The sequence below is a fragment of the Pecten maximus genome, unplaced genomic scaffold, assembly GCF_902652985.1.
Source record: "Pecten maximus unplaced genomic scaffold, xPecMax1.1, whole genome shotgun sequence".
NCBI lineage: Eukaryota > Metazoa > Mollusca > Bivalvia > Pectinida > Pectinidae > Pecten > Pecten maximus.
In genome coordinates this window covers 1-27119 of record NW_022982822.1, presented here as the reverse complement: position 1 = coordinate 27119, position 27119 = coordinate 1, and the positions used below count along the sequence as shown (strand labels likewise).

General features: G+C 37.1%; 1 protein-coding gene across 1 annotated transcript; it reads left to right on the top strand.

The window, feature by feature from the left end:
- LOC117320991 (Fanconi anemia group D2 protein-like) lies at positions 1–26967 on the top strand (the record flags this gene model as incomplete). Its single annotated transcript, XM_033875479.1, is given in 27 exon segments — positions 1–104; positions 2113–2238; positions 4118–4185; positions 4446–4498; positions 5287–5334; positions 8125–8185; positions 8670–8725; positions 10138–10225; positions 10473–10597; positions 11422–11509; positions 11856–11960; positions 12177–12265; positions 12863–12971; positions 13560–13733; positions 14321–14455; positions 15216–15347; positions 15802–15909; positions 17046–17095; positions 17625–17684; positions 20246–20426; positions 21202–21278; positions 21693–21827; positions 22873–22973; positions 23892–24116; positions 24893–25013; positions 26036–26111; positions 26882–26967. Coding segments are annotated over 27 exon segments (2747 nt in total), but the record flags the coding sequence as incomplete, so codon positions are not given.
- Between the last annotated feature and the right edge of the window lie 152 nt (positions 26968–27119).

The following is a 27119-nucleotide window of genomic DNA, read 5'->3' as shown; positions in this document are numbered from 1 at the left end:
ATAGAGATATTTGTTAAAACATTGACCAGTGACCATGGGAGGTGACCGATCAAGAACATCAAGCAAGAGAAAAGGATCTGACCACAGGGATGACCGCCAGAAGGGTAGGCTGAAACAATATGTAACACAACTATTACGGTGGTCCGGTGGCATAGTGGTTGCACTCAGTCTCACATAGACAGTTGGGGTTTAATTCCCAATCGAATGTGAAAAAATTGGGGTCACCTGCCTGACTGTGGGTTTTCTCCGGGTACCTTGCATGCTTCCATCCCGGCCAACAAGTGATTAATATAAGCTTGTATATGTTGAGTAACAGTTGTCAAATAAATAAAATTTACAATTATCTGAAGTTCAACACTTTCTTTTCCAATTCCTTTTACTTTTTTTATTTTAACAAATAATGTTGACAAAATAATTAAGTTTAACGACTAATTATCTATAGCCCAGTACCTCTGATAGGGGCCGTGGTGACCGAGTGGTTAAGGTGTCCCGACACTTTTAACACTTTTAGGGCTGACCCCACCAGGGGGCTGAGGGGTGGGGCCAAAAGGGGTCAATTTGGCTAAATTGATATGAACAGCTTCTTCTCTGAAACAGCTCATATTTGACAGGTAGCATTCTTTTGGGTAAGTACTCAAAATTTTATAAAGGAAGGAACTGACCCCCGGGTGCAGAGGGCAGGGTCAAAAGGGGTCAATGGGTTTAAACAACTTCTTTTCTGAAACTAAGCAATGGATATCACTCACATTTGTGTGGTAGCATCCCTAAGGGGTTGCGCCAAAAGTCATTTTTTGGCATAAAAACCTCACGTACCCATATAAAATGCCTATGATATATTGACATAGCAATACCAGTGACAAATATACTTAATCATCATTCTTGTTTCATATATCATAAAATCCAGGTGAGCAATACAGGCCCTCTGGGCCTCTTGTATTATTTTATTTAAGAAATAATTAACGAGGATTCGTGTATTATTGCAGGATATACAACGAGGATGAGGATATTTTGCAATTAAATTAATAACGAAGGCCGCAGGCCTTAGTTATTAATTAAAATTGCAAAATATCCGAGTCCGAGTTATATATCCTGCAACAATACACGAGTCAAAGTTGATTATTTCTATTCTACCATGTACTGTTTAGTTCTGAGATCGACCTCTTTCTAATAGAAAAACAGCAAAGAAACCCGAGAAAACCTTGTAATTTATTTCTTGAGTATTGCATTATTTGTTGATGAAATATACAGGCAATACAGTACTACGATCAAAAGCATCTATCATATGGCATTGATTTTGAAAATTAAAAAAAAAAAGAATAAAAAAGAAAAAAAAGGGGCCTCCGTAGGATTCAAACTCGCGTCGTGATAAAAATGTATTGAAAGACTAACCCATCAGCCCACTCGGCTATAGTAACCTTTTAGGAAACGGGTGAATTTTAGATATATAAAATTGTAACAGCCGTGACTCACGAGCGTGTATTATTGGCAGGAGCGTGTATTATTGGAAAATAATACATGGTTTTAAACCAATCAAAACTAGCGTTGCATAGCAAACATGGTAGAATATGGCATATTTTTTATAACAAATAATGTAGACAAATTAATTAGTCGTTAAACTTAATTATCCTGGATATTATAGTTCCGGCATGTGTTAAATTAATACGCTGGTGATTGTAGCCCATGATGGATGGCATTTAAACATACATCAATGCCAGAGCTCTCAAACAGACTATATAATGACAATGACAGACAAATGTAAATATAGGTCTTACAATTGCAGTGATGCTGAGTTGAAGCTTTACAAATATGCCTTGTCTTTTGAATTTAAAGTTACCAGCCATTTCAATTTTTAGTAAATTCAAGAAAAGATGCAATGATACATCCTGTAATGTTTTTCACAACTGATATGAGCAGTACAACTAATTCAGGGATGGGGATGGGGCCATTTGCCCCATATTTTTCTAAATGGCCCACCAAAACTCACAAATTTCTTCAATTTTCTATGTTTTGGCCCATTTGATTTCTGAAATCTTGTAAAAATGGCCGATGATTTTTTGGTTCAGGGTGAACCCTGCTAATGAATATATAATGTTAAATTTTGGATATTTCCAGGAGCCTTAGCGAAGAAGAGAAAATCGTCAGATGAGGATGAGAATTACACCAGTGATACTGTGTTTCGTCAGCTACTTGCCAAATGTGGGCTGACACTGAAGAAAGGAGGAAAGTTCAACACATTAAGTAAGTTCCACACTAGCTTACTTGATTTAATAGTTTACCACTGACTAGAACACTCTGGTACTCTATATGCTGCTGGGCAGCTTGTTGCTTGGGTGTGGTGAGCTACTTATTTGTTATAGACATGCAGAGGACTCCTCATCTTGCTTTTGGGGAATTAGCTTTGTTTAGATGCCTCTGATGCCTGATTGTCCATTTCTTTAGTCGGTATTGAAGTCACTGATAAAAACAAGCACTGACGATCTTTCTGGTTCCATGATTATTAAGTTTTATTTATGTGTCCAAAAGTTCCGAAATAGTAAATTATAATAATCCAAATTGTTCTAACATTCACACACTCTCATGTCCATAATTCCAATCCTTGTTCATAGCTCTTGCTCCTGTTCTCTCACTCTCTTCTATATCCTAACACTATGTTTTATATAATTGACATAAACAGTAATTCAAGAACAGAATCTCATTGGCTAGTTACCTAATTAAAATATAACTGGGTGGATCTAATAATTAACTGGGCGGAGCTACCACCTGGCTATCCTAAAGATAACATATGGTATGAGTACAATAACCTGTAAGGCCAGCTTGGACTCACTGCTATTACCTTCTACACCTGTCATTAATTAACCCTATTGACAAATTATGTAAGTCACCTGTAGATTACCTGTGACAGGTTTACAGAGTCAATTAAAGACTTAATTCAATTGAGATATACCTTACTTACTATGACACTTCTTAAACATCAAAGGAAACCTAAACCAAATATTTCCTGTTTTGTAGGGTTCTATACAAGTTCTTTCCAAAATTCTAAAATCAACATTTTTACTTGTGAAACAGATTTGGATAAAAAATTGTACAATGACTTAATGTAAATTGTTCAAGTATGGGAATACCTTGAATGAGTTCAAAATTCTAAGGCCTAGGTCACTACAGCTTCTGTACCAGAAAAGACACCAATAGTTTACAAAATTCAAAGGTCACCATTATTGATATGGACAAAGTTATTAATTTTTATTTGAATAATTTAATTTTGAAATATTTGTTGTATAAATAACTCTTTGTATCGAGTTTTGAATTTGGTACATTAGCTCACTATCGTTTAGCATGTATGCATATCATGACCAAAGTCCATACATATAAGGCACTAGGGTTAACCATGGACCCGGAAATCATGGGCCAGTTTGACAAGATTTCAGAAATCGTATGGGCCAAAACATAAAAAATTGAAGAAATTTGTGAGTTTTGGTGGGCCATTTTGGAAAATATGGGTCAATTGGCCCCATGTCCCCCTCCAAAGTTATCCCTGCACATAAAACTACAGCCATTTACCTCATTGAAACCTTAAAGATATCTTGCCTCACTTTCAATTGTGTAGTGCAATGTTAGCCCTGTAGGTAGGGCGTAAGAATTGTACCTACTGCCCCCATTGCATGATCATAAGAGGCGACTAAACTTGGGATCTTATCTTTTCTCTTCTTTCTTCTTCCTAATGTCTCCCTTGACAATGCCTCAATTTTGGCCTTTAGTTGAGTGTTCGCCCCTGTGCGGAAGGCTTTGAGTTCGATCCCCTGGCTGAGACATACCAGAGTCTTTAAAAATGGTAGTTGCTACTCGGCCTATCACAAGGAGTCTTTAACACAAACATACCACAGCCTCCCAAAACACACATATGCACGTGCCACATGCATGCATATCGCCCGTACAGGAGGCCGTCCTTAAATGACCTTAGCTGTTAATAGGACGCTAAGCAATAATGAACCAAAGTAATGCAATGTAAAGAAAATTCAAATATGAAAATGAAAAAGGTTATCTTATAAGTCTTCTTTGTTACTATGGTAAATTTGGTAAATGATTTAGAAAATAATTCAAGGTTAATTTTCCTTTTTAGATGTAGATCAAGCTGTATTCCAACGAAACTTACACTTGGCTTTGAAACGTCATGACAATTATCCAGGGGTAAGGGACGGACATTTTAGTATGAGATATTCTAATTTTATAATGAAATGAAATTTGTCTTAGTTCTATGTTTAGTATATGTGTTTTGTAGAGGGTTTTTGAAAGTAAAACATTTAAATTATTTTATGTTTACACAATTAATGTTTAATAATTGGTTGAATTTTCATATTCTACATAAAAAAACCTACTTTTTATAACTTTTATAGGTAGAATATTGTTAGAGAAATGACCGTTTTTGAAGTTTATTTTATTCTGAGCAGGTTGTTGACGAGTTTGCTGAGGGTTTCCAGGAGTTCATTGAAGATCAGTCCAGGTGAGTTTATGGACAATCATCAGACTAGCTTCATGCAGTCTTAACCTGCAGGATAGGTACATGTAGTTTGTCATCTAGCCTGAGTTTACTCTGGCCCTGACACAGTGTCTAGGGTAGGGCCAGAGCGCACTACTATATGAAAATGTGGAATTCTTCGACACCGTTTTGTGTCGCTACAATTTTGATGCAAACATGAAAAAAATGGGCATGGCATAACAGCTACCTTACATATACAGATAAATGAGATATTTATTTACCCCCAAACTCCTCTTAAGACCCATGTCAGTGTTCTGTTCTGTCCGTAAAGACCCTCGCTTTACGCTGGTCAAAATTTCATACATTTTCAACTTCTTCTCAATAATCGAGAAGCTTAGGGTATTTTGGCCAGTAGTATTTTGGGATGAAGCACTACCAAGTTTTTTTCATGCAAATGACCTTGACCGACTTTCAAGGTCACATGGGTCAAATGTGTTAAAATATTTAAACAGTCTCTTCTTCATAGCCAAAAGCCCAGGGTCATGATATGAAATCAGTAACATGCTTGGTAAATGGCTACCAAGTTTGTTAAACCTATATTGCAATTCATATGATTATTGATATAAATGTCATTGCAGTGTCCTGTAATAAGCCCTCCCCCACAACCGCAGTCAGAGGTTATTTGTTGTATGTTATATGAGAATTCTTCAGACCTTTACCAGTTTACAGATATATAATACTGATAAATGTATCGGATGTTTTACTGTATGGTTACGATTTTCTGTTAATTCTGTGTTTTTGCTTTATTTTAGGTTCCATTACAGTCTCCTTCCCACCAGCACTACATCAGACTGTGACTCGTAAGTCGGGGCATAAATATACACGACATGGGCATAAATATACACGACATGGGCATAAATATACACAACATGGGCATAAATATACACGACATGGGCATAAATATACACGGCATGGGCATAAATATACATGACATGGGCATAAATGTACATGACATGGGCATAAATATACACGACATGGGCATAAATATACACGACAGGGGCATAAATATACACAACATGGGCATAAATGTACATGACATGGGCATAAATATACACGACATGGGCATAAATGTACATGACATGGGCATAAATATACACAACATGGGAATAAATATACATGACATGGGCATAAATATACATGACATGGGCATAAATATACATGACATGGGCATAAATATACACAACATGGGCATAAATATACACAACATGGGAATAAATATACACGACATGGGAATAAATATACATGACATGGGCATAAATATACATGACATGGGCATAGATATACACGACATGGGCATAAATATACATGACATGGGCATAAATATACACAAGGGCATAAATATATACACCATGGGCATAAATATACACGACATGGGCATAAATATACACGACGTGGGCATAAATATACATGACATGGGCATAAATATACACGACATGGGCATAAATATACATGACATGGGCATAAATATACACAACATGGGCATAAATATATACGCCATGGGCATAAATATACACAACATGGGCATAAATATACACGACATGGGCATAAATATACACGACATGGGAATAAATATACATGACATGGGAATAAATATACATGACATGGGCATAAATATACACGACATGGGCATAAATATACATGACATGGGCATAAATATACACGACATGGGCATAAATATACACGACAAGGGCATAAATATACACGACATGGGCATAAATATACACGACAAGGGCAGAAATATACACGACATGGGCATAAATATACACGACATGGGCATAAATATACATGACATTGGCATAAATATACACGACATGGGCATAATTATAAACAATATGGGCATAAATATACACGTCATTGGCATAAACATACACGACATAGGCATAAATATACACAAGGCCATAATTATAAACAATATGGGCATAAATATACACGACATGGGCATAAATATACACGACAAGGGCATAATTATAAATAATATGGGCATAAATATACACGTCATGGGCATAAACATACACGACATAGGAATAAATATACACAACATGGGCATAAATATACACGTCATGGGCATAAACATACACGACATAGACATAAATATATATGACATGGGCATAAATATGTAAAACATGGGCATAAATATACACGACATGGGCATAAATATACACGACATGGGAATAAATATACATGACATGGGAATAAATATACATGACATGGGCATAAATATACACGACATGGGCATAAATATACATGACATGGGCATAAATATACACGACATGGGCATAAATATACACGACAAGGGCATAAATATACACGACATGGGCATAAATATACACGACAAGGGCAGAAATATACACGACATGGGCATAAATATACACGACATGGGCATAAATATACATGACATTGGCATAAATATACACGACATGGGCATAATTATAAACAATATGGGCATAAATATACACGTCATTGGCATAAACATACACGACATAGGCATAAATATACACAAGGCCATAATTATAAACAATATGGGCATAAATATACACGACATGGGCATAAATATACACGACAAGGGCATAATTATAAATAATATGGGCATAAATATACACGTCATGGGCATAAACATACACGACATAGGAATAAATATACACAACATGGGCATAAATATACACGTCATGGGCATAAACATACACGACATAGACATAAATATATATGACATGGGCATAAATATGTAAAACATGGGCATAAATATACACGACATAGGCATAAATATACATGATATGGGAATAAATATACACGGCATGGGCATAAATATACATGATATGGGAATAAATATACATGACATGGGCATAAATATGCATGACATCGGAATAAATATACATAAAATCTCAAGTGAACTATTGCAACTTCCTGATGTTACTTTTAAAAAATACAAAGAACCCATTTTGGTGAAATTTTACAGAAATACTGAAAGATGAAACTAATGAATTATATGGGTCCAAACCCCAGTATCCAGATGGTTTGTTTTATTTGCTGGGTTTTTCACCCTTGTAAACAGCCAGGGTCATTTTGAGGTGGAGTCTCCTTGTAGTAGTTGGTGGAGACTTCACAGAACAACATAGAAATGACTACAGTTAGAGAGTGTTGTTTTATGTAATAAGATCAGAGGTGTGTGGTTGGACGCTCCCTACCTGTGGCGGTTGGTGTTTCTTGGGAAGCTGAGAAATGAACTGGTCTGTGCTGTCGCGGCTGTGTCCTTGGGCAAGACACTTTACCGTAATTGCTCTGGACGGCATGCGACAGGCCTCTTGTATGTTCAGTTAGGTAGTCACAAGCTACTACAAGGAGACCCCACCTCAAAATGACCCTGGCTGTTTGGGGTGGGGGGATAAACCCAGCAAACAAACAAATAATAGTTACTATTCAAACTTGGTTGGAATTGAGAGATGGGACAAAAGTTTGATGATGTAAAAAAAATTTGACCCTCATGGACCCCAGGCCCTGAGGAGAAAGACCTAAATGTATCAAATTGTCCAAGCATCAAGATTATACCTGTATGAATGTAAATAATCATATTTGTTGTGATTTTGAAATGTTAGGGCACGGAGCGGGAGTCAGGACTGTGTTATACGTCTCGTGTTGGGTGTGGATATGCTGCAGGTAAAGAAAGTCTCTTCTCAACTTCGTACCCAGCCACAACATTAAGTATAGAGAAAATGCACGATTCCTTTATTTTAACTATGTAGAGCATGTAGTCTGTCTCTTAGGACATTCCTCCCATTTTGATGCTTATCCAGGCAATAAGTCATGACATCGCTGATTTTGAGATAACGAGGTTTGACTGTAATTAGTCCACATCTGTCAAGACTGTCACACCATTTTCAGGTCTATAAGCCCACGGTTAAGGCAGTTAATGTTCAGTGTCAAATTAAACTTAATTGAATTTTTTTTTTTTTTTAAATCCTCATCCTCATCCTCCTCATCATCATCCTCATCCTCCTCATCATCATCATCCTCATCATCCTCATCATCATCATCATCCTCATCATCCTCATCATCATCATCATCATCATCCTCATCCTCATCCTCATCATCATCATCATACATAATCAAACATCATTATTTAACATTTGGATTCTTGTAGCCAAAACTGATGAATACTTTACTGGAGAAGTTGGCAGAGTTCATGGAAGATGAAGAGTAAGTACAATTGTTTACCTTCTTTGTAAATCATATATTCCTGGTGATTAAAGTTTTGAGGCTGCTTCAAATCATGATTTTTTGAAAAGAAGAAATGTTTATATCCATTCAAGGCCACAGGGGTCATATGTGTTAAAAGTCTTTAAATCATGATTTCTTGATAGCTAAGAGACTCAGAGACCTGATATTCAATAAAGTGGTAATCAGCTTAGTATCTGCATAAATGACCTAGATCAATTTCAGAGTTGCTCTAGAAGCAGGTGAGAGATACATGCCCATTGGGCCTCTTGTAATTTTTTGTGACTAATTCATAATAAAAATGTTTGTATAGGCTGAAACTCATAACCTATCATTTAACATTTCTTTTACAGTAATTCTGCACTGTATATACTTTTTGTGTTATATGCTGTAGCCTACTGATAGTGATGGCTGTGCTGATTAGGGATAGGTCGCGAGGATCCTGTATCGGGATATATTGCAATACAGGATCCTCGTACCGTGATACGTATTACAATATTTTAGTCAGAACAAGTCTTTTCTTTAAACAAAGCAATGATGAAGAAAACGAATGTAATCATGGCTTAACATACCTGATTAACTATACCCACCATTTTGAAAACGGTACGACACACTTGAGCAATCTCGATGAACAAGACGCTTGATACGTTTGAGGTCGGGAATGTATAAATGTTTTATGTATTTATCGTCTCGAAAACAATTAATATGATATGCAAGTGAATTGATGTGTTATTAAATATTTACACTTAGGAAACAAAAATCATAAGCAGTTGATCGAATATTGTTTAAATTTTCATTATTAAAGGAAGTTTTTACGGAAACATACAAAGATTCCCAAGTGTACCGATATGTCAAAATCGTACCGCGATACATATCTTTTTCAAGTAGAATCTCGGTATACCAGTATACCAATAATACAGCGCACCGTTTGTGCTGATATCAGTGGGACTAAAAATGAATCACAGGGATAAAATATTACAATTCCCACCAAACATTTCATGGCAGTACTTCACAGGGATATGTATTGTTAATTTTGCTTTTGAAAAATCACTATTATGAATTGTCTCCCCTTTATAATGTGATAAAACATGATATCATGATTCCTCATGTCTAGCAGTTTAATGTTTGATAAAATGAAATAACAAAACCAACCGTTATTGACGTCATTTATTAGTCTTTGACTAATATCGATGCATCTACTGTTTTGACTGTTATTGACATCCAGTCATTTCCTGCCATATAACATCCTGGATTAAATTTCCCAGGGTGGTGCCTCCAAGCTCTGTTCAGGCCTGAGAAAGCGCATCCTTGTAGTTTGGTCCGTGTTAAAAAAAAAACAAAAAAAACTGTTAGAGATGTTATTTTAAATTATATTTTTTTGCTTTTTTCTTTAGATCTATATTTGATCACGGAGAAAAGGTGAATCTCCCTCGACTGTTAATGAGCCAGTTTCGATGGCTGGACAGTATCGTCAATGGAAAGGTTGGTAAAGTTTCATATATATCTAATTTGGTAAATTAGTCTAAAGAATACTTGTAAAGGGTTTTGTCGTGATTTTTTGGGAACAATCAACATTTAAACAACTGACAATCATGAAACAGTCGATCGAAAAATTGTTTGGCAATTGTGTTTTATTCTCCTTTGAAAATCTATTCCATTTTTTGGACCTATCAGCACTGAATTTTATGTGTAATGTCAAACCAATATAAAAATGTGGATGTTTATGTAGGTTGTGACGGATAAGATGCTTGAGATGATTGGAATCGTCTCCCTTGATATACAACGTGAGATAATTACCTGTCTTCCCGAGGTTGTGGAAGACTCGGAGCATGGAGAAGTGGCAAGAGCTCTCAGGTAAATCTGTCTGAAGGTAAATCAGTAAATATATCTTCAGGTAAAACTGTCAAAGGTAAAGTTGTCTAAGGTAAATCTGTAAAACCTGTCTAAGGTTAATTTAAGGTAAATCTGTAGCTTTGTCTTGAGGTAAATACATTTTGTATGTCTTAGGTAAATCAGTAAACCTGTCCCCAAGGTAAATCTGTAAACCTGTCTAAAGGTAAATGTGTCTAAAGATAAATCTGTCAAAGGTAAATCTGTCCTAAGATAAATATGGATACTTTTTTGACAAATTATAATCTTTCTTCAAAGTGCTACAATTGCAAAATTGATAATAAGAAAGGTTTTTTGAATGAAGTTTGAAATGTAGTGCAGACTTTTGCTATTAAGTAATTCCGTAAGTTAACTTAAAATTGTAAAATGTTTGTAAGGTACTGCATCACAATGCAAAATATTGTCTCCATTCCCAATATCATAAGTACTGAAGAGGAATTTGTTTTTCGCATTTTTATGCAAAGATCATTGGAATCATTATCCGTAACTTCCCTTGTAACATGAATGAGTTTTAACATATAATGTTTTTTGAGGATGTAAATATCAGATACACACAGCCTTCATTATATTCCAGTCATACGCTGATAACTCAAAGATCAAAATAAGTTGGAAATATGCTTGAGTAGCTTGAATACTCAGGGTAGCTCAGAGTTTCTCATGACCCCACTGACTTTGAGATTACAATGTTCAGATGTAAAATCAACGTAACAACATTTATTAATATTCAATTTACGTAGTAAGTATTGGAAAGAGTTTTTCTTATTAAGAATTGTTTTCTCAATGCGCAGGGAGATTTTACTTCAAAATAACCAGTTGACTGTTCCAATATTGGATGCCTTGTCCAATCTTACACTGACCCAGGACCTGTTGTCTGAGGTAAGTTGTTTTCTCATTTTCTCGTTAAGTATCCATGTCACAGTAAAGTGGCATTAACCCTTAAAATCTCTATGTCATAGTAAGGTAACATACAGCCTTAAGTATCCTGATTACAGTAATGTAACATACACCCTTAAGTCTCCATGTCACAGTAAGGTAACATACACCCTTAAGTCTCCATGTCACAGTAAGGTAACATACACCCTTAAGTCTCCATGTCACAGTAAGTTAACATACACCCTTAAGTCTCCATTTAACAGTAAGGTAACATACACCCTTAAGTCTCCATGTCACAGTAATGTAACATACACCCTTAAGTGAATGGGCTGCTCCTTTGTTTTAACAGGTGAGAGAATCAGTGCTGCAGACATTGGCTTCAGTCAGGATGGAAGATTTACCAGTAGTTATCAAGTTCCTTCTTCAGTCGGTCAACAGTCAAGATGCTGTCGAGGTATATTCCACATTTTATAAATATAAACAAATATTTTCAGACCTATTTTTGAAAGTTAATACAAAGTGTCTTTAGCAGTATACATTGCTATATATATATATTAGATAACAGGTTTTGTAGTTTGTGTGAAATTGCAGATTTGAATTTCTAGAGATTAAAACACTATGCTTCAATCAATTTTTCACACGTGATATATTGAAATTTGATGCTTTATAGGTTGTTGAAGAAATTCGCAGTAATCTAGATTTCAACTCGAGTTTTGCTCCCACCATCTCCTCTACGCCCTTCACACAAGGAGGCAACAGGTAACTACAAAAAAGATAAAACAAATGAATAAATAAATAAATAAATAAATACGTATCGCCTAGTTAGTTATATCAATGGGAGGACTTCAAGACATCAATGGGAGGACTTCAAGTCGTTGCAAACAACTGAAAGAAGTGGTTTAATTCTAACAGTGCCAGATTTCCTCTTGCAAAGAATGTCTTTTGTTTCTAGAGGCTTCCCTTAGTACGTATAATAGGGGCCGAGGGCTTAAGGTGTCCCGGCACTTTATTACCAGCCCTCCACCTCTGGGTCATGAGTTCGAAACCCATGTGGGGCAGTTGCCTGGTACTGACTGTAGGCCAGTGGTTTTTCTCTGGGTACTCCGGCTCTCCTCCACCTCCAAAACCTGGCACATCCTTAAATGACCCTGACAGTTAATATGACATTAAACAAAATAAACCAAACCAAGTATGTATAATTTACTGGAATGACACTCACTGAACACACAACATCAACCTTGCACTGAATTTTTAATCAATGTATAAATATTTCTTCCAATAGTCTTCCCATAGTTACCGGAGTATCCCTCACTTAACATACAGTTATTTGTGTTTAACATGTTATTTTGATGGAAGGGGGTCGAAATCAGAGATCGAGACTGCCCGTGGATCAGAGCTGTTGACGCTGGATGCCATCAAGTCAGGGATACGTTTCCAGAAATGTGTGGCGGAGGCGTGGATTAAGGTAAAGTATATGGATAATGAAACCAACGAAATTCTACCAAAATGTCTTAACCATCGAGACATCATGTGACATTTTATGACGTCATAACAGTGTTATTAAGTTATTACATGGGGCCTGTCAGTTATTGATGTTATATCTCTGACAGTGTATACTTTGCTTGTCATAGAAATGCAAAAAAATGGCACCAATGGTTTAGAAATATACCAAATAACACCAACAAATGAAGAAAGAAAAAATAATGTTGTCTTAAAATGATCACTAATATTAACAAAAAATATGTAATTGAATTTCTTTGAGATAAACTTAATGATTTATTCACTTTGGCAATAGTGTTAAATATGTAAATTTTGGAATTGTATAAAAAATACACAAAAGCATATCCTTATTTTCAGTTGATAATAATTTGGTTCTTAGGAAGACAATAATCATAGATTAGTTATCAGATGATCATCGTTGTAAAATATTGGAAAATTTTATTTCCCTAAATAGTTTAAATATATAGTGTTGTATGTTGTAAAAATATGTTAATGATCATATACAATTCTTGGTTAGAGATTATGACAAATGGATTGGTATTTTATTGTTCAGGTGATAGATGGAGTAAAACAACCTGGCGACCACAAAGTTATCGACATTTTCATCCTCCTCATTCTACACTCGACCAATCGTAAGAAACCTGTTGTAAGTCTGTTCCGTAACAAGATTCGATCCGGTGGCTTCACTGAGGTGCTGGTACAGGCAGCGTTTGGATCCCACTCACAGGTAACTTGGAAGTTAGATTAGTTATTTGTGGACGTGGAGAGTGTATGCCACATTATTTGAAGGCGAGAACTTCTCTTTTCTTTCAGTGGTCGGATGTGTGCATTATGTGTAGAAAACACTGATTGGTTGAATTTTGTGTGAAAAAAACACTGATTGATTGAGTTTTGTGTGACAAACACTGATTAGTTGAATTTTGTGTGACAAACACTGATTAGTTGAATTTTGTGTGACAAACACTGATTAGTTGAATTTTGTGTGACAAACACTGATTAGTTGAATTTTGTGTGACAAACACTGATTAGTTGAATTTTGTGTGACAAACACTGATTAGTTGAATTTTGTGTGACAAACACTGATTAGTTGAATTTTGTGTGACAAACACTGATTGAGTTTATAGTGCAATGATTAGATTGGTTGAAATTTGTGTGACAAGCATCATTTGTTGAATTTTGTTTCAACAAAAACTCAGTCTGATTGGTTGAATTTTGTATGACCAGCACTGATTGGTTGAATTTTGTGTGAGAAACACTGATTGGCTGAATTTTGTGTGAGAAACACTGATTGGCTGATTTTCACATGTATTCCAGGTGATGCGTGACTACTTCCCATCCATCCTGTCACTGGCTGAGGTTCTGCTGCGGTCCCCGGAACCGGCAGTCGTCTATCTTGCTTGTGCCATTTACAAGGGAGCATTTACATCATTTGACTCCTTCTGTCAGCAGGTAGGATCGCTGGTTCTGTCAGCAGGTAGGATTACTGGTTCTGTCAGCAGGTAGGATTACTGGTTCTGTCAGCAGGTAGGATTACTGGTTCTGTCAGCAGGTAGGATTACTGGTTCTGTCAGAGACCATAATGTGTAAATATCAAATTTTAGTGTAACATTTCCCACAAAATTTTACTTACTATTTCTGATTTTAAAAAGGAAACTGGTTAGTATTTGAATCAATATTCTTTGATAATTAAATCAAAATAAATTTGAAGTAGAAAATGTATGTGATTTTTAGCTCACCGGTTACGTGTAACCGTGAGCTAATACTGTACCCCAAGCGTCCCACTGCAAGACTTCAAAGTTTTTAGGGTAAGTTTTTGGTAAGCTTGTTAGTCCTAAAGTAACACCTCACACCCTTCTAATTTGGTTTATGCATCCATTAGGGGTCTAGGAGTGATGTTTTGTGAGGTAAAATTTCAAAATCACATGCTTATACATACATTAAAAATGAGTGCATAGTGTGATTGCTGCTGCCGGTGAGCTTCACAATCACTGATTGCACTTGTTTCTAAATCCACTTGTAGAGGTCCAGTTCAAAATATTCCTGGCTGTATGTCGGAATGAAGACAAACACCCTACAATAGTTACTATGTTGACTTGACGACCATGCATCTTTTCTTATCTTTGATGAATAGTTACCATTTATACCTGACATTGAAAGTGATATTTCTCCATTTAATACAGCATTTTTGAAAGTTTGTGAATTTTTGCAGGAGATTGTAGGGAATTTGGTGACCCACATCGGTATTGGGTTTGAGGGCGAGATTGACTCTTCCCTCGACATCCTGGCCGAACTTGTCGACTCTCATCTCTCCAAGATGGCACCTTTTGCAATATTTGTCAAGGTATGTGACCGGCATCTGAGCTTTACTTATGAAAAATCATACAGTGAATTTCACTGTGAATTAACACAAAATAATACACTTGTTTCAACTTGAGTTTTACCATAGGGAAAGTTATGGATGTTTAGGTCTGCTGTCTGACAGCTTTCTGACTCTTTCAGGGCGTTCTAGATTACTTGGACAATCTCTCCGTGATGTTTAAGCCTGCGGTATTTAATCTTTCTGACTTTTTCAGGGTGTTCTAGATTACTTGGACAATCTCTCCGTGATGTTTAAGCCTGCGGTATTTAATCTTTCTGACTCTTTCAGGGCGTTCTAGATTACTTGGACAATCTCTCCGTGATGTTTAAGCCTGCGGTATTTAATCTTTCTGACTCTTTCAGGGCGTTCTAGATTACTTGGACAATCTCTGTGTGATGTTTAAGCCTGTGGTATTTAATCTTTCTGACTCTTTCAGGGTGTTCTAGATTACTTGGACAATCTCTCCGTGATGCAGATTCGAAAATTATACTCCATGCTGAGTATGTTGGCGTTCAGGAATCCTCAAGAAGGGGGCCTCATACAGGTAAGAAAATCTATTTACATGTATTTTATCTTAAAAAAAAAGATATGTTGTAGTATTGAATTTTCGATTTTGAGATTTCTGTTTTTGATCCACATTTCCGAAATATCCATGCACGATGAACACAAAGTTATTTGCCAGCTTTGTTGATTAAAAAAAGGTTAATTTGAAGAATGGTAACATATGGAACTCCTTTGCAGGGGTCGACATTAACTTTTTTCTGCACTTGTCCCTTTGGACAAGTGATAAGATAAATTCACTTGTCCGAATGAAATAATCACTTGTCCTACATGTGTTTCTACTTTCCATCTGTTATGTGTAAACAGTGAGATGATTTATTATAAAGTAGAGGTAAGCACTGCAAGCCATAATTTCGACTCATAATAATTACTAACAACAATAAAACAGCAAGAAAGTATTATTACAAGTTATTTAAGTTTTACTAAACCATCCTTTTTTTACCTAAAAGCAGATGAATGAAGTACTTTAAAATAATTAACTTTCATGAAGAAACTTACTAAAACATTAAAACATGTCACCGTTTTCTAGGGCACGGTAGTCTGCTTCATCTGCAGCCTCCTTAATTATATCAAAACTGATTCATTTTTATTACGATTCCAGCAGACGGTATCTGTCGTAGTATCAATGCTCTCACATGTACAGCATTCGCATGCGTTTCAAACATACTAGTGATACCGATTACATGTTTTCGAGAGCCCTCGGAAGTCTACCATCATTTCTATGTAGTTCCGAATGAAGCTTTAATAAGCATGATCAACTCACTTCCGTTCGATGGTTAACACAATTTAAAGGAGTTTACTCATTTTACAGTGAGTATTGAATCAGTTTTGACTTCAGAATATAACATAAATAAAACACAATGACAGATTTGTTACTTGTCCCGTCGGACAAGTACTTTAATGATTTCACTTGTCCGACATCAATTTCGTCTGGTACCGGGCAATCGGACAAGCGTTAATGTCGACCCCTGCTTTGTTAGTTTATTGCCTAGCAAAATAAAAACAAAAAGATGCTTGAGAGATAACAAAATCTGCTGATGAATGATCATTTACATTTTCAAAGCAAGTAGGTTACAATTTAAAATCCTTAATTTTCTAAGGTGGTTCAACTATTTTCAGGATGATCTTCATATTCTCATCAGGAAGCAACTTTCAAGTAACAGTCCAAAGTAAGTGGGAAAATTCTTTTATTTAACATTTAAATGCTTGTTAGATTGCATTTATTGCCAACATAAATGCAATCTGGATGACCTAGCGCCTGTTAGGGCGCCATGAATATTTATCTCCCATTTCTGAAGCATAACTCCAAAACTTCACGAAACCTGGTACATGTATTGCTCTAGTGGTCAAGTTATGCCTTTTGGTATGGATGGGTTTGTATTTTTCATGATTTTCCTGTTGCCATGGCAACAAATGCTGAAAAACCTAAATATTACAGTTTCCGATGTGTAGCTTAAACACCATTTAAAATAACTTCACAACACCTGGAAAACTCCACTCTGGTGGTGTCTTTTGACATGGAGTGGTTTGTATTTCTCAAAATTTTCCTGTAACCATGGAAACAAATGGTGGTAGACCTAAATATTGCACTTTATGCAATCAACCAAATTCATACATGTATAGCTATTTTCCATTTCTTTAGCAGACCACAGGGGATATTGACGACAACGTCTTATAAAATCTTGTTTCTTTGAACAGGTACAAGAGGATGGGAGTAATTGGGGCTATTATGATCATCAAGAGCATTGCCTACAAAAGGTTTGTGTATTATCTCTATCACGGCTCAAAGTGGCGCCTATTTATTGGCCATGGCGCCTTAAAGTCACCATCGGCGACCAGTTATTGACCTATAAGGCACCTGCATGGCCACTAAAAAAATTGTGTAAATTTGCGATTTGGTTAATCTTTCAAAGGTTGTACGTAGTCAATGTTAAAATGACTTTCACAATAGAAAAAGTTACAGAGAGATGTTATACTGAACTAAAGAATTAAAAGACTTTTTTTAAATGTAAGACAACTTGGCCGGGTGACTAACTTTTCCATTTGGCACCTAGATTTTATGACTTGGAAGCCAAATAGGCCATCAGGTGAAAATATCCACTTTGAGCCCTGTCTATGTACCGCAGGACATTAGAAGGCTGTAGTAAAATGAAAGTCATTTGATCAAGATAGGAGGGATGCATTGTATATTAGGATTTCCTAGTACTGACCTTGTCTGGGCAATAATATGTTAAGTGTCTTTAAACTGATATAAACATTTAATAGGGGAACATGCTGAAGTAAAAATGTTAATATTTAAGAATATTTTTGATATACTGGAAGCATAGTCTTAAAGGCAACAGTTTAGTGACACTTCAACTGATTTGTTAAGTAAAGGTATGTTTTCAGTACCCTCCAGGTCCAGACCCATGATTTAAGAAAAGGTATGTTTTCAGCACACCCCAGGTCCAGACCCATGATTTAAGTAAAGGTATGACTTCAGTACCCTCCAGGTCCAGACCCATGATTTAAGTAAAGGTATGTTTTCAGCACACCCCAGGTCCAGACCCATGATTTAAGTAAAGGTATGACTTCAGTACCCTCCAGGTCCAGACCCATGATTTAAGTAAAGGTATGTTTTCAGCACACCCCAGGTCCAGACCCATGATTTAAGTTAAGGTATGTTGTCAGCACACCCCAGGGCCAGACCCATGATTTAAGTAAAGGTATGTTTTCAGCACACCCCAGGTCCAGACCCATGATTTAAGTAAAGGTATGTTTTCAGTACACCCTAGGTCCAGACCCATGATTTAAGTAAAGGTATGTTTTCAGCACACCCCAGGTCCAGACCCATGATTTAAGTAAAGGTATGTTTTCAGTACCCTCCAGGTCCAGACCCATGATTTGTTAAGAAAAGGTATGTTTTCAGTACAGACCCCGTCCAGACCCATGATTTAAGTAAAGGTATGTTTTCAGTACCCACAGGCCCAGACCCATGATTTAAGTAAAGGTATGTTTTCAGCACACCCCAGGTCCAGACCCATGATTTAAGTAAAGGTATGTTTTCAGTACCCTCCAGGTCCAGACCAATGATTTAAGTAAAGGTATGACTTCAGTACCCTCCAGGTCCAGACCAATGATTTAAGTAAAGGTATGTTTTCAGTACAGACCCCGTCCAGACCCATGATTTAAGTAAAGGTATGTTGTCAGCACACTCCAGGTCCAGACCCGTGATTTAAGTTAAGGTATGTTTTCAGTACACCCTAGGTCCAGACCCATGATTTAAGTAAAGGTATGTTTTCAGTACCCTCCAGGTCCAGACCCATGATTTAAGTAAAGGTATGTTTTCAGTATACCCCAGGTCCAGACCCATGATTTAAGTAAAGGTATGTTTTCAGCACACCCCAGGTCCAGACCCATGATTTAAGTTAAGGTATGTTGTCAGCACACCCCAGGGCCAGACCCATGATTTAAGTAAAGGTATGTTTTCAGCACACCCCAGGTCCAGACCCATGATTTAAGTTAAGGTATGTTGTCAGCACACCCCAGGGCCAGACCCATGATTTAAGTAAAGGTATGTTTTCAGCACACCCCAGGTCCAGACCCATGATTTAAGTAAAGGTATGTTTTCAGTACCCTCCAGGTCCAGACCCATGATTTGTTAAGAAAAGGTATGTTTTCAGTACAGACCCCGTCCAGACCCATGATTTAAGTAAAGGTATGTTTTCAGTACCCCCAGGTCCAGACTCATTATTTAAGTAAAGGTATGACTTCAGTACACCCCAGGTCCAGACCCATGATTTAAATTAAGGTATGACTTCAGTACACCCCCAGGTCCAGACCCATGATTTAAGTAAAGGTATGACTTCAGTACACCCCAGGTCCAGACCCATGATTTAAGTAAAGGTATGACTTCAGTACACCCCAGGTCCAGACCCATGATTTAAGTAAAGGTATGTTTTCAGTACCCACAGGCCCAGACCCATGATTTAAGTAAAGGTATGTTTTCAGCACACCCCAGGTCCAGACCCATGATTTAAGTAAAGGTATGTTTTCAGTACCCACAGGCCCAGACCCATGATTTAAGTAAAGGTATGTTTTCAGTACCCACAGGCCCAGACCCATGATTTAAGTAAAGGTATGTTTTCAGTACCCACAGGCCCAGACCCATGCTTTAAGTAAAGGTATGTTTTCAGTAAACCCCAGGTCCAGACCCATGATTTAAGTAAAGGTATGTTTTCAGCACATCCCAGGTCCAGACCCGTGATTTGCTAAGTAAAGGTATGTTTTCAGTACCCCTCAGGTCCAGACCTGTGATTTAAGTAAAGATATATTTTCAGTACACCCCAGGTCCAGACCCAGCTTGAAAGTATCCCTCTGACTGACGATCTCTACAAACAAGTTGTCAGTCTGCTTCAGTTGGTCAAGACATCCAGTAGTCGCACACCTGAGGTTGCATCTCTGTTCATGGACGAACTGGCAGCGGTCATTCGCCGCGGACACATTGACTCTAAAGTGGAGGTATGTCAAAGTTCATCAAAGGTCATCTTAGGTCAACCAATCATTGTAATAAAAGAGGTTTATGTTTGTAGATTGTGATGGCTTGTTGTACACTGTTACTGTTAGAGAGGGATCTTTTACTGGACAATTTAAACTTAACCTATATGGTGACATACATTGAAATTTCCATTATTGAAAAAATAGATGCCCTTCATTATATGTAATGAATATATACATACAAAATTTTACAAAATCTTACATTTATTTCGATTTCATATGATATTCATAAAGCTTGTTGTGAATTTTACATCTTAATAATGCAACACAAAATATTCCTTAAAAGTTGTTTCATAAATCTCAAGTATGATTGGTGTACGTGTTTTTAACTCACCTGGGCCAAAGGGGGCCCAATAGGGGAAATATAGCAAAATAAACTTTAGAAATCCCTTTTCTTCCTCAAGAATGACAGGATTAGGTCCACCTGTAGATTGAACTATTGTTGGGAGAGGCAGTTCAAAAGTAGGAAAATGTTTGATATATAACTTTAGAGTATTTTTGCCATAATTACTGAAATATCCAGGTGAGCGATGCAGGCCCTCTGGGCCTCTTGTTTTAATAATAATGAAAATCAAACACTCGTGTCCATGTTATATTGAGGTTATGAAAACATTTTCTCACCTAAGATTACTGTTCATTGATATTAAATCACTGAAAATCATGGAAATGATCTCTCGCATAAGATCCCCTTTATTTTGGTGTCAGCATTTCAAGATGTTATGAATAAATGTCTCTGCAGGCGTGGATCAGTGAGAATGTGATTACAGACTTCCAGGACGATTACGTAGTGGACATCGAGGAAATACCTGATAAATCGTAAGTAGTATTAAAAACTTCAGTACGATTACCTGGTGGACATCAAGGAAATACCTGATAAATCGTAAGTAGTGTTTAAAACTTCAGGACAATTACATGGTGGACATCTGATAAATAGTGAGTAGTATTTAAAACATCAGTCGATTACATGGTAGACATCGTAAGTAATATTTAAAACTCCAGGATGGTTAGATATTATAGAGTTCGTTGTAGTATTTAAAACGTCTATTAAGCATGGCTTTGAAGTATTTCCAGCCTCTATCAGTTTCTCAACTCAAAATATTGCCTTGTTTGAAGTTAATTCTGTACTGGCCAAGCCAAACTCTAGATTTAAAGATTGCAGAGTTGATTATGGTTAATCCACTTGTGTTTGTTGATATCAGTTGGTTAAAACAGAGTTGTCCTTCCTTACAGGAAGCATGTTATTCCGTTTGAGACGAAGTTCAGTCTTGATGACGATGTGGAGGGATCCATCGCCATCAACATTATCCCGCTGATCGAGTGGAGCAGTAAGGACAAGAAAAAACAACTGAAGAAAAATGAAAACGGGTAAATTTTCTAGTATTGTTTACGCCGGCAACAAAATTGGGCACTGGAATTTTACTTTCAATTTCTGGGGCATTGTTGATGAGAAAATAACAATGATACTTTTGAAAATAATTATATGTTTACAAGTTAGCTGGCAGTGACAGCCATGTGCTCGGAAAAGCATCAAAGATCTGAATCAGAAGTCGCTTCCAGTAACATGGATGAAAGTGTTCAGTTTGGTACTGAATTCGGTATTTTGGAAATAATTTCTGCCATATGTGTCCATGTTAATATTTTACAAATACAGTATTTCAATAATTGGATACTTTCACTCGTGCAGTAGAGACTGTGAAATTTGAATAAGTATGGGAATAGTTTACAAACACTACCCACTTCCAATCAGTCATCTAAAAAAATTTAGAAACTCGTTGCCAATGTCTAATGTGGTCACTGTCATTTCTTGGAGAAGCTGGTGATATTTAACCTACAATGGAAATAGCAACATCTTCGGTCGTCCACTTGATTTCGGTTCTGTAAACTTTTTTATCACAAGTTTTTACGATCGGATCAATTCAAGATCTCAACATGTAAAATTGTTTTAGCGATGATTTTAATTTAAAAAGAAAAAAAATGTTTTAAGTACAGATTGCAAGCAGTAGTCTACGGAATCTCTACCAGGTATAGATGAAAACCATGATCAGAGACTTAAGGTAAATCAGGTTCAGATTTTGGAATCTAAAAATAAATAAGGGTATATTGTATTAAAAGGAATGGATTGTTGTGGCTTGTTCATAATGTTAAATATGGTCTCTGTCACTCGGCTGACGGAGCATCCATCTTTGGCTCAGGAGGTAGAGCCGTGGCTTATCACGCAGGAGACCTGGGTTTGAGTCCTGCCCGGGGCACACATCAAGAATCTTTTACCTTTCTTTCAAACTTGTGACAAATTCATGTAAACAGTTGATCAAATTTACAGAAAATATCCAACAGGATTACCATTACACTGCTCTGTCTTGGATCAACATCTTTGTCTTGTTTTAGTAAAATATTGGATGTATCGTTACAGGAGATCTCCCGACCCTGTCTGTCTGTCGCCTCACTTCCGTCTGCTCCAGATCTGTGAAGAAAAACAACAAGGAGACCTTACTAACGTTGATGCCCTTCTGGGTGAGTAGGGAACTGGTTTATATTAGATTATATTCAGGTTTCAGATAAAAAAGTTCAATAATGAATAATTAGAATTTTAACCAAAGTGTCGGACTGATGTAATAGGTTCAAGTGTATTTGGATCAGTTACATCAACATTATGTTGGGGAATATTTAATAATTTTCAATAGTAATCTAAACTGCTGATGAAATGATGATTCTTATTTTGGAACTTTCAGTGTTACTCTTGTAGACATTTCATTTTGATATAATTTCCACCTACTATAAAAATGGTTATTTCCCGGGTGGTTAATTTCGCGATTTTTATATGTAAACTATACGCTTGGGGGTAATATTTGCGAATGACGCACCTTCGTTTGTAGTTTGAGTTTACTCAAATTAATATCAAAATAATACACATGGGGGAAATTTTCGAGATCAAAAAGGATCCACGTAATAAGCGTAAATTTCCTCCTTGCGTAAATTTCCATGTTGACAGTATTTTTATTGAGTTGCCACAATAGCTCTGTCGGTCAGAGTGCCTGGCCACGTAACCTCAGGTGAAGATCCGAGGTGTGTGGTTCGACGCTCTCTACCCGTGTCGGTTTGTGTTTCTCGGGAAGCTGAGAAACGGGCCGGTCTGTGCTGTCGTGGCTGTGTCCTTGGGCAAGACACTTTCCCAAATTGCTCTGGATGGCATGTGATGGGCCTCCCATATTTTGTTCAGTGAGGTAGTCACCAACTACTACAAGGAGACCTAGCCTAAAAATGAAAATGATCCTGGCTGTCCACAGGGCGATAAACCAAGCAAGCTAACAAACAAACCTATGTATTGTTTATATATATTCTTTGCGCCAAGTCCTTAATAGAATTAAAAAATTTATTGCAATTTGAGCCAGTTATGGTAACCTTGACCTATTTTGCTTCGCTCAACATCAGGATGTCCACTATTGCTGCCAACACCGGAAATTTTTGAGAAAATTTTGAGCCTCTCACGGAAGGAGAAAGAGATTGTATGTTCATCTCTGTTTACCGGCCTCAACTGGTTCAGAGAAGTTGTGAATGCCTTTGCCCCCCAGGATGACCTTGAAATGAAGGGCAAGGTCATCACAAGAATACAGAATATTACAGAACTACAGGGCTTACTGGAAAAATGTTTGGCAGGTAAACTTCATAGTACTTAGTTCTTATCAAGTTCAAACTTTAAAGTTCTCCTTTTGTAAAAATAATGAATAGCAAATATCTCAAATGTGTCACCAGAAACGGTGAATGTTTTGAGTAAGTTGTTTCAAACATTAGTGGATCACGAAAGTCAAACAGCTGTTGACCGTTATATGATTAAAGCATTACTATGGAGGGCTATCAATACGGCAAATCATGTTTTTTTCGCATTAAGGAGCTTAAAAGTGGGTTAATCAGACTGCAATGAAAGTTTTTCAACAATTCAAAAGTTTTGGAATATGTTCATTCAAGCAAAATTGCTCCACAGTTAAAATGTTTTCGATTATTATTCTGTTGAAGTAATGTTATGGAGTGCTTCAATATGCCAAACGATATCACATATTTATGGCGCAAAAAGGGGTTAAGTGAACTTTGATTAGATATTGGGGCTAGTCTAAAACATAATAAAGAAAAAAAGTTAACCATTTTCTTCACTGAGCAGACGGTTGGTCTTCTGATGAACGGTACAATGTAAAAACTGTTTTAAGATTCTGTCAGCATAGGTGAGTGTTCCCTTCAGCAGAATTTTTTTTTTTTCATGTATAATTCACCTATAAGCTATTGCTAAGCTACCTACTTTGTATTCAAGTCATATATATATTCAGCAGAATTTTAACCGGTAGTTGGAATATGGACAAATTCTTTCATTGTAGTTACTTTGGGTAATTGAAATATTTCCAACAGTAAAAATTACCAGATTATGTGACATTTATTTGAAGCCACACCAAATTTTAAACCACCTCCTGCCAACTTTGACTGGTACGAGTGCCCTACTCCGGTCCTACAGCCCGTCGGTGGAGACAGTAAGGGCAGGAAAAAGGGCCGGAAAGGAGGCAAAAAGTAAGTCACAATCATAAAATATTAAAAATGTGTATCTGATGAAATACAGACTCCTGTGTAAAAATCGGATATGTATTTGATGAAATATAGACTCCAGTGTAAAGATTGATTCTATGTGTAGCAGGCCGGGTTTTAATTGTAAATACTGTACATAGTTGTATGGCGGCGGACCAGTAAGCCGAGGGTCACAGGTTCGATCCCGGCTGGCTGCACACTACTACTCCTTGAACTTTTACATTGGTGCCGCAGACCACTCCGAGTGAAAGCAAGAGGCTTCCTTGGAGATAGAACCTGGGTTGATGTGTTCAGGGGCGAACACGTTTGAAGGAGGGAGTAGTGTAGCAGGCCGGATTTTAATTGTAAATACTGTACATAGTTGTAAGGTCGCCTTCTAGCTTCCGGACAGGGGGAATTTCCCTTTAGCTCACTCGGTAGAACGGCGGACCAGTAAGCCGAGGGTCGCGGGTTTGATCCCGGCTGGCTGCACACTACTACCCCTTGAACGTTTACACTATGTAAACAGTTAAAAAGTTTTACGTGCTCGTAGAATTTCAGCAGACATCCAATACCATCTAACATCTGTCCATCTGTCAACTGTTGATTCAAGTTTATGGGCAAGTTTCTTCAGAGTCCTACCTTTCATTAAAAAATTCCAACCTGTAGATGTTTTTATGGTGGGACTGTCTAGACTGTATGGTGGGGCTTTAATTTCTTAAAATGGTTGGAGAAAAAATATTTTGGTAAATTTTTTTTTTTTGAATGTTTGAAACATTGGTATTTTTGATTGATTTTTTTTCTTAATGATATTCTTCTTCATATACATGTACTGTAATTGTCAGCATTAGAAAGGCCCAAAAGGCTTGTTATCCACATTTGATGGTCTTGGTAGAGACTCAGTTTACAATGACAACCATCATCTCTTTACGATAACAGTAAATACCAGCAATTTGTCTCAAAATTAAAATTGAAGCTACACAGCATTTGCTTCGGTCGGGAATCACATTGTGTTTGTATCTTTCTAGGAAAAAGGCTGATAAAGAGAATTCGCCAGATGAAGAGAGCGATGAAAACAGCAAAGATTCTACAGTTCTAGATAAAGTAAGTTGATTGTACCCATTTCCCAGTTTACAATGATGTTGTAATTGGTGTACTCATCTTTAGAAGATTCTTGAAAAGTTTCCAAATGACACATCATCACAGAAAAATTGGCTGTGTGTGTGGTCAGTCGAATGGGGATTGATAGTGTCAGATTGGAGTTGAGAAAAAAGTTCTAGACTTTAAATGATTTTTATGGAGCCTATGATGTTAAAATTTTGTTATCTTCATTGAATATCTTAATTTGAATAATTATGCCCTTGCCATGAAATGGGGGTGAGGGGCTTATAGTGTTACCCATGTCCGCCCCGTCCCGATGCAATGTAACTAGGGGGCCGCGGTAGCCGAGTGGTTAAGGTGTCCCGACACTTTAACACCAGCCCTCCACCTCTGGGTTGCGAGGTCGAAACCTACGTGGGGCAGTTGCCAGGTACTGACTGTAGGCCAGTTGCCAGGTACTGACCGCTGGCCGGTGGTTTTTCTCCGGTTACTCCGGCTTTCCTCCACCGCAAAAACCTGGCACGTCCTAAAATGACCCAGGCTGTTATTAGGATGTTCAACAAAAACAAACCAAATTAGCTAATCTTAGGAACTGCTGAGGTTTCCGGGTGTCAAGTGGCAGCGGGGTTCATTTATGTCTTACAGACATTTTCTAGTAGAATCTTGTATTCTGTTGTTTGGCAAATGACATTGACACTATTTAAACCATGATACGAGGAAATGTTCTATTGGGTCGACACACAACTCTGTGAACATTATTGATGGTTTTACAGACAACAGCTGATACACAGGTGGACAAAGGGACGGAACCCTCAGACCAACCGGTGGTCAGCCTCAGCAGCTACAGACCATTCTTCAGGTGAGTCACTGAGGTCATTCCATTCTTAGTCGCTGAGGTTATTCCATTCTTTAGCAGGTAAGTCGCTGAGGTTATTCCATTCTTTAGCAGGTAAGTCGCTGAGGTTATTCCATTCTTTAGCAGGTGAGTCACTGAGGTCATTCCATTCTTTA